Raw genomic sequence first — 15962 nt, forward strand, 5'->3', positions numbered from 1 at the left:
CGTTTAAATTATTGGAAATGAGCATTCTTTCACACTGAATAATTCTTGCTCACATTCATTTGATTATTCATTATCACTTTTTCTTTAAATCTTAACTGCATTATGCACATTTATTATTTTAATATCAGGCTTTTCTATATGCTTGCTATGAATTTTAAGCTTTAAAGGCAAAGCAATATATGCTATTTTATACTTTTTCTTTAGAATACTTTTTTTACTTTCCACTTACATTCCACACTGGAAAGCAATGATAAAGTTAATAAAATAATATGAGCCGCGTCACGACAAAACCAACATAATGGGTTTGCGACCAGCATCCGCGCACTCTGATCAGGATCCATGCTGTTCGCTATCAGTTTCTCTACTTGTTATAGGGTTTGTAAGCGAACAGCATGGATCCTGATCAGACTGCGCGGATGCGCAGGCTGGTCTGGATCCATACTGGTCGCAAACGGACTATGTTGGTTTTGTCGTGTCACGGATTAAATAACTTACTTGTACATATTCTATATCGAACGGATAAACACTCTGTAGTGTGCGACCAGTAACAGAACAGTTATAGTACCAGGCACAGTTGGTCGGATGTGGTAGAACGGCACCAGTGTTACTCTTACAATACGGTGCAATATTTGCTGGAAAAAAGAAAGAAATGAAATCATGAGCTTGAAAATTATTCTCTTTTCATCATAAATTACATATTTCTTCAGTAACAAGGTACACATACTTTCAGCATGTTGTTTACCTGAACAACATACTGTAACTTCACATACTTAATATAATAAAGGTGTCATTACGAAACTTAATAAAGATCATTTGTAAGGAATATGACACATTAGTACATGTACGTTTACAAACAAATCAAATCTCCGAGTCTTTACAAAACGTTACTCTGAAACGTGACCGATATACCATTTTAGGTATGAAACAATCAGTATCACTAATTTTTTCATTATTATTTTTAACTGGGAAATATTATGTTTATTAGCACAAACATGCCGTTTATAAGAAAGATTATCAAGTTTTTGAATTGAACGTGTAATAAACACAAATTCCCTTCGTTGTTAAAGTGTACTTTCAAATAAACACAAACAATTTCTTTTGCTGTTAAAATAGAGTGTTTTTAGATAATTAAAGATCCTGTAACACAATTTTTTTATGATTTTAGATCATAAATATGATGCTCAAATTAAGATTTATCAATATTGTAGGTTCAAAAAAGCATTATTTATAAAGATATTACCGAATTTAACATTTCATGTAAATAAAGGGAGGTAATAAAATTTATTTACTATGAAGTTTAAGTCAAATTTTACAATAAGAAATGAATGCATATATTTTAATGATAACATTTAATATGCACAAATATTTATTTGCAGTACATATTTTACATATTCCTCGATGTTTGAAAATTGTTTTATTTGCATAAGTATGTCCATATATATAATTTCACTTAGTGTGGTTTACCACTTTGATCACAACATACAGGATCTTTAAAATAACTCTAGTTTGTTAAACATTCTGGAGTGAAACATATAATTAAACAGTTCACATATGATATGTAGTAATGTTCTCACCAGAATTTATTTTAGTCACACACATACGCAGACCAGCATCAAAGAAACCATTTTCACATTTGTTGACAGACATTGTACGGTTCTGTTTACAATCTAGATATGTGCTGGTGTACTCTCTCCCTGGAACAGCCACGTGACCATCCGGTAAACCAACACAGCTCGGCAGTCTCGTGCTGCATGGCTCACACGTTAATTCTCCCGGCGGACATAAGTTCTGAGCGTACTCACCTGATAAATTGACAATCAAATAAGTTTAAAGATAATCTAACAAACATTATTGTCAATAAAAAGATAAAGTATTACGTGTATATAATAAAGGAGCTCAACATAATTTGACTTACATCATTGTCAGTAAAAAAGATAACGTATTACGTGAATATTTACAAAAAAGGAATTCAACAAATATTTTTGGAAAATTTAAGTTGCAACAATGTTTTTAAACACACAGAAAGTGAATTTTAATCAAGAAGGGTTTTACAATATACAGGAACCAAAGCATAATTCCATTAAAAACTTTAACCTACAAGGCGCTTGTGGCTCTTTTCTTTTATCACATGAAACTCTGTTGAAGGGTCCACACCTCTTGGTCACAGTAGAGAAGAGATCAGGGTATTTGCACTCCATGTCGAGGTAGGATGAGTCCCCGGGCATGGCAACACCAATCCTGCCGAATCAAAGTTTAGTTTAGATTTAATGTCTTGAAACAAAACGGAAGTTACCATTAATTTCCAGTCATAAAGTTTCAATTATCGTTTCTAGTAAAATCGTTATTCCAGATAAGTTTCAAGTTGTAAGAATCGTCATTTAATGGAAAAAAGACTTAATCACAAGGATTAAAACTTGATTAATACATTAAAGTATTTATCTGAGCTAATACATGAGAAAAAAATTTTAAAAGTTTTTGTGAATAAAAATAGTGCTAAGGTTATCTTGAAATGTCTTAGTTTTAGATAATATAGTTATCAAACTTCTTCTAAAAAATATAGTAATGTAAGTATGTAGATATTTGTTTTACTAATAAAGGAAAGATTTTAGCTACCTAAATGTTGATTTGGAACAATCAAAATATTTAGCACAATTGCTAGAATCTGCTATAACTTCTTGTGGATGATCTTTACAATAGTCGTCAATATTCCCTATATTTCAAGATAAAAAATAAACAAGAGATCATAGTAACACACGCATATTATTCCTTACCACGATAAATATTTTAAATGGATGCGCTCATATTTCAATCTGGACTAAACCATTTTTTCATTTAAGGGAAAATTTTTAAATAAAGAAATATGTACTGACTGAACAGCGAACAGTGCAGACCATGATCAGACGAAACAGATGTACTGACTGAGTTTGGTCTGCACTGGTCGTATTTATGTCTGCACTGTTCGAATAGGCAGAACCAATTGCAGCAAGCAGGCTTTAATGAACCCCAATGAGTTTTTTGACATGACGGTATTGGAAATATTTCCCCGAGCCCTTTGTACCACTTGATGTAGGTCAGGACATACAGCTTGTGTGCAAATTTTCAGATCATTCAATCACCACATTTCTTTCGGAATCATCATTTTTATTGTGCAAAATGACCCCAAAATAAATGCGTTGCAACACTTTACACTCAAATCGGACTAAAAATCTCATAAAAATCGATTTTCAATTTTAATCTGAGTTCAAATTATATATTTTTAGGCATTTTGACATCAGTGAATCTCCTTAATGCCGTTTTATTTATCATATAATTATAGATATAATAATATACATCTGTCATGTACAATTGGATATATATTCTCCACAATCGTTTTATTTAAACATGGTAAAAATTTAAATATGAAAATAAATTAATAAAAATGATAGTGTATATGACTTGTTCCAAGAAATTATCTGATTTGTTATGCAAATTTATATATATGTGGTGTTTGATAACATTTTTAATGACCTAAATATAAATGTGGGTACATCAAGTGTTACCAACCATTATCGATTCCATCATCACAGCGCCTTTTATGCTGATTGAAAACCCCGTTCTGACAATGTTCAACACCGAGCGTTCGTTCTTTGTAACAATGAACATAGTCACGTGACCATGATCGACCATTCAGAGCGTTGTTACCATCTGGAAGTCCGATGCAGCTTGGTTTTCTCTCAGGACACGGTGAACACGAGGCGTCATTCGGATTGCACTGGTTTTGGAGATATTGACCTAGAGCGTAAGAACGAACCAAATAACATTATGAAACAAGTCTGATAATATAAATAACTTGCATTTTCTATTACATTTTAAAGCGTATATTATTTGTTAAAAATAAATAGCAGCAAATACTTTCAAGATATATAGTGGACATTAAAAGGTTTAAAACATTAACATCATATAAATGTAAAAGCATTTTAAACGGTTGTAGATATTTTGTCTCTTGTTAAGTAATCTACGTCTTAATTAGATACGTTGCTGGGTGAATTGCCACCTATTTACCCTTTGCATGCTGGGAGACTTATCATATGCAAAAATGTCGTCTGCTTTAAAATGTTGTCTGGTAACTTTTATATTTTCATGCAATTTATTAGAAATAAAGGGTTTCTGTCAACAGCCTAGTACCAGTCTTGACCAGACGCTGAGGTACCCGGTGTGTAGTCTGGTACCAGGCGTTTTGCTAGGGCCTACTGTGATCCTTCTCATCTCAATGAGGGTTAAAGTCTAAAGTAGTATTCACGTACATGGCGCCTTTACTTCGTGTCTCTTGTCACATTTCACATACTGGAAATCTAGACATTTCTTGTACACTGTTGAATAAAGATCTGGATACGGACATTCCTGAAATGTTAAAAAATTTTGGTAAGCTGAAATCATATGCTTTTATTTTGATTTTGTTTAACATTGATCCATATTATTTTTTGATTTTAATTGACGAGCAAAACCCGCCCCTGAAGCGGGTTTGTTATGCTATATTCCTCATACAAAGATTTAATTAAATAACTTCTACATTTGCGTATTAAGCATCCACATTTAACATAATGTGATTTATTAATATAAATTCAATACTCATCGTTATGAAATAAAGCGACAAAGTTCATTCCTTTTCTTGGCCAAGCTGTACTTATCAAAGTCCTATTATTTACTAAACTTACATGATATACACAGTCATGCTCTATTGTAAAGTAATTAAAATAGAATTTTATGTTTGAAACGATTTAGTCGAATTTATTTGCTGATGTAATAAAAAAAATACTTCATGATTCGTAAACTTACGTCTAACTGGACGGGTAGAATAGGACTAAATGTTGCCACCGTCTTGGAGCAGTTGTAATATAGAGAGCAACTTCCAGGATGTGGAATAATCCTTGAGGGATCCAATTTGCATTGATCTTGTATAGTTACTGCAATATATAACAAGTAAATAATTTGTCGGGAATTGTTCTAGTTTCGAGACAATAATTATAGTAAAACAAGGGAATATTTACCGAACAGAACGTCTGCATTTTTATTGATCATATAATTGAGTAATTCAGAATACCATGCCTAGAACAATAAATGGGAACCAAATTAGATATGAGCCGCGTCACGACAAAACCAACATAATGGGTTTTGCGACCAGCATGGATCCAGACCAGCCTGTTCGCTATCAGTTTCTCTACTTGTTATAGAGTTTGTAAGCGAACAGCATGGATCCTGATCAGACTGCGCGGATGCGCAGGCTGGTCTGGATCCATGCTGGTCGCAAACCCATCATGTTGTTTTTTGTCGTGACGCGGCTCATATATATTTATCATCTACGTTACAGAGATAGTTGATTAGTTTTTTGTTACCTGGACCAGATGTCGGTGGTATTTCACATTGTCTTTTATTTGGGTTAAACACTCCCTGGTTACATTTGTCGGTTGATATAGTTCGATTGCGGTGGCACGTGATATAGTCTGGAGTCCAGTGTTTGCCCTCGATGGCATTATGACCGTCTGGCAGTCCAATACAACTAAATAGACGCTGGGGGCATGGTGTACATCCGGTACTTCCGGAAGTGCAACTATTTCTCCGATATTCACCTGCATAACCAAATTCATGAAAAGTATGCTTTTTTGTGTATAACGAAACAGAAGAACAAACAAGGACGAAACTAAAAAAAAGCTTCCAAAAGATTGTAAACATCCTTTATTTGTTTCATAAAATAAATAATATATATCTTTAAAAAAATTGATCATCATTTTTTTCCGTCAAAACACATGTTGTTACACTGTAGAAATTACTTTCCGTGATTAGTAAAAATAGAGTAATGTTATTTGAATGCCTTTCTTTGGATGCATTTCTTCCTTAGAAAATTTTCGTGTTTCCCGCTTTCAACATACATGTATAAGGAACTCACGAATTCACGATTTCAACTTCGTGAAGATAAAAGATAATAACATGAAGTAATGAAGTTGAAACCGTAAGGTTCATAGGTTGAAATCGTTAATTCGTGAATTCATAAAGCTGAAATCTTGAATTAATGAAATTGAAAGCATGAACCCGCGAATTCTGTATGTTGAAGTGGTGAACTATTCATAATAAATCAACAATTCTTGTCGATGAAACCGAGAATTCAAGAAGTTGAAATGTCATCACCAATTTTTCGTTGGATATTTTATTCAGAGTGCTTTCGGACAATTGATCAGTACGTAATAACCGAAACACTCCTTATTAATATAATTGCACTATATGTCAGTATTATCATTTATGCCACTTACACGGTGCCTGTGGTACTGGTCTCTGGTCAGTTGGCACTGTTGTGAAATCTCTACAGCTGCGACTCACTATATCAAACAGATCCGGATAATTACACTCTTGAAGATGTGGTACACCAACCGGGGAGCTTGGGTTCGAGCAATCATAGTACTGCGCAGCGTCTCGTGTGTTCGGGAACACGGCACGGGGATTTACTTTACAATAATCCGGAACATGCGCTGGAATATTCAATTCCGTAATTTAGTAGTTAATACACAGTACAGTTTCCTTGTTAAACTTTTTCAAGAAATGTAAATGTCTTGAGAGAATAGTGTATATATGACATTAAATATTAAAAATTGGTAAATTGTTTATACAACTTAAACTTACATCTTAAATGATTCGATATGTAAATGTGTAGATCTAATTATGTAATTTAAAAATATCACAAAGAAAAATTATACATTATTATAATAAAATAATACGGTAGAGTCAATAAATTGCCAAGGAGAATGCACCTATATTTATTTACACCTTTTTTTACAAACCATCTTTATGAAGTAAGTATCATAATAACTAATTTAACATACGGCAGAAATAAAATAATGTAAGTAGAATTTAAACGACTGACATACCAGGTTCGACAAACTGCACGCATTTCCTTGATATTGGATCAAAGATAAGCGGACTTGAACATTGGGTGATATTCATTGTACGATTTTTCAGGCAGATGACGTAATCACGTGTCCATTGGTGACGCGGGATGCCATTAGCGCCATCTGGTGACCCAACGCAACTTGGTAATCTATCCGGACATGGCTGACAGTTGAAAGAGCTCACACATTGGTTCTGAGTGTAGTCACCTTAAAAGGTATACCATATATATACTTACATGTAAGTAAATAAGTAATTGTTCATTCACAGCGCGAGGTCTTTGTTACTAAAGTAGACATGTAAGTTTTAATAGGATTAATACTAAACCATATCAGAATTCTTGTTTTTATAAATATGCTTTCACAACTGAGGTAAAGCTTTACCTTGGATACATGTAAAATTAAGTTTAAAACATGCTTTCATAATTGTGAGAAGAAAAAAAAATTACCTTGAATTATATGTAAATGCATTAAACTTTAGGTAAGTAATAATTTTTTAACTATTCACAACTGCTTAAATAAGATCAAGACTAAAACAGGCACGGATATTGTTATATTTTTATATTGATATTTAAAATTTGCCTATGTGAAAAGTAAAATGAACATACAGGGTGCTTGAGGCTCCATCCTGTTAGAACATTGGACTGTGGTAAAATTCTGGCATGACTTGGTCACTGTAGAGAAGAGGTCCGGGTATGAGCACTCCTTCTGGTAGTAAACCCCTTGGCCGAAGGTCGGAGCCTGTCCACAGTCATAGTATTTAGCACAGTTGGTAGGATCCGGGAAAATTGCTTGATGGTTAGCTTGGCACACCTGATTTACTTTACCTGACAATAGATTATGGTATTAAAAGGCTACATCGAGGGTTGACCGCAAAACTGCAGTAACTTATATGATATAAAGAAGGACTTACAACAGTTTTGCGATCAACCCTCGACATGTTCATTTATTTTCCGTGCATTATCCTTTTACTTCAAATGAACATATTTTAGCCTCTGAATCTTAATTTTCCTAGGTATATGTTAAGCTATTTACGTATTGCAGCGTTTAAAATGACAAAAAATTAAGAAAAAAATCATTACAAAAAAGGAGAGCGTTAATCGCTAGTCATTTTATTAATCCCTATAAACTTTCAGATTTTAAGTAAAGTTTATGAAACATTTTTAGTCTGCATATAAGAAAACTGTAGCAATCAAACTAAAATGTTTAGATTTCAAATTTCAAAAATGCTTTTATTGCTGGTGTGTGAATAAAAATAAATGTATATCAGAATGATAGAAAAATGCAAAGAAGTATAATAATTACTTGGGTCAACATTCTCGACGCATTTCCTCAATGTTGGATCAAATAGTCCTGTTTTACAGTGCTGCATGACAAGTGTTCGGTTTTTGAGACATTGTACATATTGATCCGTCCATAATTTACCGGGTACAGCATTTACACCATCCGGTAAACCTTTACACGATGGGTGTTTTTGCTGACATGGAACACAGCCGGTTTCACCCAGACGACACTGATTCTGACTATATTCACCTGTAATAAGAATAATGTAATATCCTTTAGATATAAAATAAATTTTCAAAAGTTTAATTCCATCAAGATTGTAATCTAACTTAATTTAGCTTTGTTAATTATTGTTATTTCTTGGTTTATACATAATTTATTTAATTTCTGTTGTGTAGGAAGCTATAAGCTTAAAGAAACACTCTCGAATCCGTTCCTCGAACCAATCGGTACTAAGCAATGAGTGTAAAGTTTCTGGCTCAAGGAAACAACTTGCCCCTGAGAGGGTTTGAACCCGTGCGGCTAGCAATCATTAAATTCTTAGTTCGACGCGTAAACCACTCAGCCATGCCGGGGGCTTACTGCTATTCTTTGTTATAGTAATGAAATTTCGTTTCTTAATATAAGTATTACGCGTTTTACTTGTCATCTATAAACCCTAGAAAACAAGACAGCTTTCAAAAATATCTAATACTACAAAAGCATCATTTTGACTTAATCAAATATATCTAATTGCTTAAGAAGTGTTAGTTGTTTTATAACCATAACTATTCTTACTCTTTCATTATTGTAAACAAATTTTAAAGATTGAAATGAAATAAATTACTTACAGGGCGTCTGAGGTTCCGGCCTGTTGCCACAGAACACAGTCTGGAAATCGTCACAATTTGAGGACTTATCGGAGAACAGTCGCGGATAGTTCATTCTGTTTAAAATTTAAACTGCCCGGGAAAACACTAAAATTTAAAAGTAGTCCCCAACAATTTTGATGGTTTCGGGTAACACACCCTTTTGGGATTTGTTTTTACAATAATTGGGAAAAAATCCACTGAAATGGGGTTCCCCAAAAGGGATATCAATGTTTGAATGTGTTTTTATAGATATAAAAAAGAAATTTTTAAATAAAATTTTTAATTTCATATTTTTTTAAAAAAGGGGTGTTTATTTTGAAAAATTTAAACCCGACAATAAAATGGAACAAAAATTGCAAATGATAAAATGTCCCCTAAAGTGTCAAGGGGATAGATATCTTGACAAACCCGAGCCGCATAAAAAATTTTGGGGGGAAATCATAAGAAAATTTAAAAAAGAACAAATTTCATATTAAAGAAAAAAAAGCAGAAAAACACACATAAAGAAGTTAAAATGTACTTATTATCAGCAAACACGAAGAAAAATTCATGTTAATGTTAATTTAAAGTCAAGAAATAATATCGACTTACTTTCAACATAAACAACGGGACTACAATGGGATCACGTTTCAGCGGCAAACATCAATAAAACTATATAAAATCACGTGAGATGAATCGCCATTTTGTCTGATTAATTAAACAATGCAAATATCTTTTATATATTATCAACTAGGAAAAAAGAAGGCTCAGGGGTCAAAATAAAATTTACCTGGGTTTATTGTAGAAACACAAGATCTTGCAGAAGGATCAAAATGACCAACCGGGCAGGTATGGGTTGATAATGTTCGATCCCTTGAACACGTCATATAGTCACCAGACCACGCATGACCTGGTATGGCATTGTTGCCGTCTGGTTTCCCGACACAGCTCGGCAGACGATCTACACACGGAACGCACGTGGTATTTCCTACAGGGCATAAGTTCTGGAAGTATCTGCCTAAAAGTATAAACACAAGATTTAATTACACTTGTAGATATATACCAGCAATGGGTTCCATCCAGCAAAACTTTATCTAATTCCCAAACTGAATAAGAATGGTTCTCTATATATCTTATATCCCAAATTGAATAAGAATGGTTCTCTATATATCTTATCTTCCAAATTAAATAAGAATGGTTCTCTATATATCTTATCCCCTAATATTGAATAAGAATGATTCTCTATATATCTTATCTCCCAAAATGAATAAGAATGGTTCTCTATATCTCTTATCTCCCAAAATGAATAAGAATGGTTCTCTATATATCTTATCTCCCAAATTGAATATGAATGGTTCTCTTTATATCTCACCCACATTGAATAAGAATGGTTCTCTGTCTCATGAAACAATAATATCTTAACATTTTTTCCAAATAATTTTTGTGAAATTAGAAAAGAAGACGTACTTCTTATTGCAGTCATTCCTTTATATACACGAATTTCAACTTATGTTAACATTTAGACTAGTTCTATTTCCATGAATTTAAATAAAACACAATAACTTAGTAAATTGTACTCACATGGAGACTTCGGCTCAGTCTTGCTGCCACATCTAACATCGAAGAAGTTTCTACACATAAGTGACTGTTCGTCAAACAGCATTGGATAATCACATTCCATGAGGTAATGCCCGAACGCCGTACCGGTCTTGGAACAGTCAAAATATTGAGCACAATTAGTCGGATGTGGGACAATAGCTTTAGGATTTGCTACACATAAGTCATGCATATGTTCTAAAAATAGAAAATATCTATTCGTTTGCAAATTGTCTAGAAAATGTTTGTGTTGGCCTTTAGATGTTTACAATGCACTTATAAAAATAGATCTTTTCGATTAGTTAACATAAAGGAAGTTATTCTTTACATTGTAAAACATGGTATACACTGACATTGCAAGCCTTTCAATTTTGAAATTTTGCTTAAAGGTTATTGGTATAGACCTTCATCAAATGAAACATTAATCTCCAGATCCGTCATGTCTAAAAAACCTCAGTTCAGTCCCTTTTAGTACAAAAATATTCATAATTTAGTACAAAAATATTCATAATTTAGTACAAAAATATTCATAATTTTAGTAAAAAATATTCATAATTTAAGTTCAGACGTACGTGGACCGATATGTATACTGCATGACCGTATATTTGGATCGAACACACCCTGGCTGCACCACTTCACCTCTAACGTTCTGTTGGACTGACAGCGGACATAGTTCACTGACCACATCATGCCTGGTATACCATCATCACCGTCGGGTAAACCATTACAGTCCGGATGTGTGATCTTACACGGTGTACAATTTGGATCATTTGTAGGACATTTGTTCTCGTCATACTGACCTGTACCATGTATAATAAAAAGGATCTGAATCAATGACAATTGCGTCAAATTGTGAGCTAAATGTTTATCGTTTTGGGCTATTTTGATGTTTTTTTTTAAAAAAGGAATAGGAAAGTCATTAGCATTTTTTCTCTTAAGAAGCCTTCAAACCCGGCTTATTTCCGTGTCCCATTTCGAGTCAAAAAACCGAAGGACCCAGGAGAATAAAAACCCATTTTACTCAAGTGTAATAATAGTCTCTCCGTTTTGGGCCCAAAAAAGGACAGTTCCAAAAAAAAGGCCCAAAGGATGGACTAGAGGTCTTGAAATCACAAAAAATGGTACCCCAAAAATCCGGTACCCGCAAGAGGTACCTGCAAGATATATACCCGCAAATATGGTCCGCAAGACATGGTCCCCGCAAGATAGGGTTGGCATTTGAATTTGTAAGGTAAACGAACTGGTGGTTTATCCCTTTTTGTTTATTTTACGGTAAAAATGCAGTAAGTATAAAAGAGAATGATTACACGGAGCTGTGGGTTCAGGTCGAGTTCCACATTGTACTGTATAATACGGAACACATCTACTGTCGACGGGAGAAAACAAGTCCGGATATGTACATTGTTGGTGGCTGCTGGTACCCGAAGACGTCACCAAACTGCATTTATAATACCGGGAACAATCATCCGGATCCGGAAGTACTGCAGTTGGATATGCTTTGCAATAATCCACAATCTCATCTGAATAAAAATATTTTGAAAGTATTAAATGCTTGAGCATATCTCATAGAATATGTATCATAAGCTAAATAGGCTGTCTTTGATTGCAAACATAGCTTGTTTTAATCTTAGTCGTCAAAATACAAATTGATTTAACATACGTATTCAATGAAATAATAAAAATGGACTACCACTCATATCCTGTATTTCTACGAATTCAAACATAGAACTTCGCGATTCACAGAAATTTTTGCTTTTGCTCAAATCATCTAAGATTTAATGGAAGTAAACTTTTTTGATGATATCAAATGAGTTTGTCTTACAAATGGTCAATGCAAAAATACTTACGCTTTGTAATATCTTTGGTGTCAACACATTTCTTCGTATGTGGATTGAATATTTTGGTTCCAGGACAGTGGGATACATTTGATGTTCTATCTCTATTGCAGACGACAAACTGATGTTGCCATGGTGATCCAGGGAATGGTTGGTTCCCGTCCTGGAGACCGATACAAGACGGTAAACGTGATGTACAGGGTTGGCATGACGGTTGAGTAGGGCTGCACTGATTGGCTTTGTATTCGCCCTAAAATCAAACACATTCATCATATAATGGTATTACAAAAATATTGTGTAAGGGACAATAAAAAAATAAAATGTTTCAAATAATGCATTTTGGTTTTTAAAATTTGCAATTGATTATGCAACTTTATTAAACAATCATACATATTCATGTATATATATATCATGTATATATAGAGATGAAATTTTAAGTCGTTCTGTTATTTACCATTTCAATTTTATTTCGATTTCATTCATTGATTCGAAGTAAAATTCTTAGAACACACACTAGATTATTCAGTGATGACATTCTTAAAATAAATAAAAAGTATTGTATATTTTATAATATAACAACCGGATACTTTTAATGAAAAGTTTATCCCCCTTTCAAATTTAAATTTGATCACCAGTTTAACTAGGCGTATAGTAAACTTTCATAATAAAAACATAGAAAATTGAGCCGGGCAAAACAAAACCAAAATAAAGGTTGCGACCAGAGGTCCAGACCCCCTGCGATCCGCCATCTGATCAGAAACCATCTGTTGCTACAGCTTATTGTAAAGGTGAAGGAAAAACATGGATCCTAATCAGACTGCGCGGATTTCGAAAATGGTCTGGATCCATGCGTCGAAACCCCTTTTGTTGGTTTTTTCGTGACGGGCTAATTGTCTATAAACGATACCCCATGGGCTTTTGGTTTATGGCGGACGCCACACTGTACATCTGTAAAAGCTTTACGGGCAAGGGCACAGTACAAAAACTGTGGGTAGGGACCCCTCCTGTTTTGACTCCACCAAAAAGCCCCGTTGAACAATCATAAATTTAGCCAGTTCGTTGTGTGGCCGAACTGCGAGGGTGAGCTTTGCAATAACTTGTTGTCGACTATTAAAAGATTAAAAAAATAAAAGATTTTCCAAAAATTAAAGTCATAAAAAAAAGGATATTTTTTTTTCTTATTTTTGTTAAATGTTACAATTGCATATTTTATTTTTATAAAAATGACATAATAAATGTCCAGGTAACTTGCACTTTCCGGTACCGTCCATGAACAGGCTTAATCTAACCATGCCTGCAACATTTTCAGTTTTGTCGTTTTTGGTGTTCTTTAGCGATTTCGTTTCTCTCTGTTTAATGTAGTGGAAAATATGCTAAGGGTGATACAAAAAATTTACTCCGAATGTTATCTAAGATCCTTAGCGTTATTCAAATTAATCGCGTTAAACAATTTTTCATTTTTGAATCATTTTGAACAACAAAATTTTTTTTTTCAGGAAAAGCATAATAAGCGAATGATCTGGAATTTTGAACACAAGTTATAGGTTCAGACCTACATGTACATCAAATGAAACAAATATCCAATCCTGTCAGGTAAAAACTGATTTGAGTCCTCTTTTGCATTCTTGATCGTAGTGACTGTTCTAATTAACGTGGATGAAAATGCCTTCCTTTTATAGTGAAAAACTCACCTGGGTTAATATTCTGTGTGCATCGGTGACTTGTTGGGTTGAAGAAAGAGTCTTGCGGACACTGATTGATCGACACAGTTCTATTTTTATAACACTCGACATATTTCGTCGACCATTCTTGTACTCCGAATGTTTGTGGACCATTTTGAAGATTGATGCAACTTGGTAACCGTGCTGGGCAAGGCACGCATTTCGGGTCGTTCATTGCACACAGATTTTTTTGAATATTCACCTATGAATTAATAATTAAACATAAAAAAAAGTAAGAGTTATCTTAAAAGTTTGAAAATAGCAATTCTAATATAACACATTCTATTTTTCTACCCAACACAAAATATCATCTTAGTCACCCAAAAAATAAATTTTAAGAGCTAACCCAAATTTTAAATTTAATAAGGAATACAAATTGGGAAAAATGGGTTGTACCAAATTGTGACGGAAATTTTTGGCAGGGGAAATACCTGCAGGGAAGCATTTTTCTGCCTATTCTAGGTCCAAAAATTTCCCGCAAAATCATTTCAATTCGTGATAATTATTTTCCATTTAAAAATAAATTTCGTTGCTGTAAATTTTTAAACATTTGTTTTTTGAAAAGACAACAAAAATTTTCCAAGTAAAAAAATTCCCTTTTTTAAAACTGAAATGTCAGTTTAATTACAGTATCTTTTAGGTAAGCCCAAGATATAAACATTAAATTAAAAAAAAATTTAATTATCTACTATCCCCCATAACTAAAATTTTTTTAAATAAATAAAATACAAGGGGGTTGGGCTTCCTTTTCCCAGTAATGTTTTTAAACCGTTCACACTTGAGTAGTTTTGTTGAAAACAGGTCCGGATATTTGCATTCACTTACTTCCCCGGATGTAACTAGGACATGTGGACAATCGTAGTACTGTGAGCACGAGTCCGGCACGGGGAGGATGGCACGTGGGTTGGCCTGACAGTATTGAAGTATGTCCACTGAACGTACAAAACAGACAACCATTTTCAACAAAAATAAATAAATAAATAAATAAAAACAAACAACAAATAAATAAAACAAGGAGACAGTTATATATTTTTACAATAACTTCTGTGGAAAATATATTTTGCCAATTATTTTAACATATTTTTATATAAAAAAAACTTTATATTAGTAATTTACTTAATTTTATCATAAAAACAATTCCATATACATGTATTTTACTAAAAGCTTCTTTTATCTGATAAATTTATGATGACCTTCAAAGGGCGTATTTCTAAACTATAATGTCCGAATCTGGGAAAAGTTAGATAAAATGTCAGTATGATGATAATAAGTTACAAACCTGGTGAAATTTGTGTTTTGCAACTTTTGGTCCTTGGATTGAAGTGCCCTGTTTTACAAGTGTCAACAGACACAATTCGGTTTTTCAAACAGACAATGTAGTCACGTGACCAAAGTGGACCTGGGGCGGGATTTTTACCGTCTGGAAGTCCCCGGCAGCTCGGGAACCGTTTGTTACAGGGTGTACATAATGTGTCGCTTGAATCGCATAAATTCTGGGCATATTCACCTATAAAATTTTATATCAAGATCTTACCCATTGAAGAGATATAAGTCAATCTAGTGATTGTTCATTATACATTAGATTTCATCTAAATTACGATTGCCCCATGACGCCGCAGAAGACCAAAAGTCTAATTCTATGAACTTTGTATCATTTAAGCTAATGGGCATATTGTATATGATAATTTCTGTAAAAAATACTTTTTTAAGCAAAGTACCTTTTTCCAAATAAAAAAACTGCAAATGCAAATGCAAGATATAGAAAAGATTCCAGATTTATAA

At 33.5% G+C, this 15962-nt stretch overlaps 1 protein-coding gene across 1 annotated transcript in view; it reads right to left on the reverse strand.

Moving 5' to 3' along the window:
- LOC132746138 (uncharacterized) overlaps positions 1-15962 on the reverse strand; it is an 81519-nt gene that overhangs the window by 33685 nt on the left and 31872 nt on the right. The window contains 21 exon segments of the mRNA XM_060735217.1: positions 496-632; positions 1575-1802; positions 2099-2238; positions 2614-2710; positions 3544-3771; positions 4284-4380; positions 4816-4943; positions 5373-5606; positions 6285-6500; positions 6897-7124; positions 7523-7741; positions 8220-8447; positions 9819-10046; positions 10610-10822; positions 11197-11424; positions 11932-12144; positions 12472-12709; positions 13047-13099; positions 14151-14382; positions 14910-15112; positions 15460-15687. Of these exon segments, the coding sequence (XP_060591200.1) occupies positions 496-632; positions 1575-1802; positions 2099-2238; positions 2614-2710; positions 3544-3771; positions 4284-4380; positions 4816-4943; positions 5373-5606; positions 6285-6500; positions 6897-7124; positions 7523-7741; positions 8220-8447; positions 9819-10046; positions 10610-10822; positions 11197-11424; positions 11932-12144; positions 12472-12709; positions 13047-13099; positions 14151-14382; positions 14910-15112; positions 15460-15687 (4016 nt within the window).

The sequence above is a fragment of the Ruditapes philippinarum genome, unplaced genomic scaffold, assembly GCF_026571515.1.
Source record: "Ruditapes philippinarum isolate M1 unplaced genomic scaffold, ASM2657151v2 ctg4096_1_1_1_1, whole genome shotgun sequence".
Lineage (NCBI taxonomy): Eukaryota > Metazoa > Mollusca > Bivalvia > Venerida > Veneridae > Ruditapes > Ruditapes philippinarum.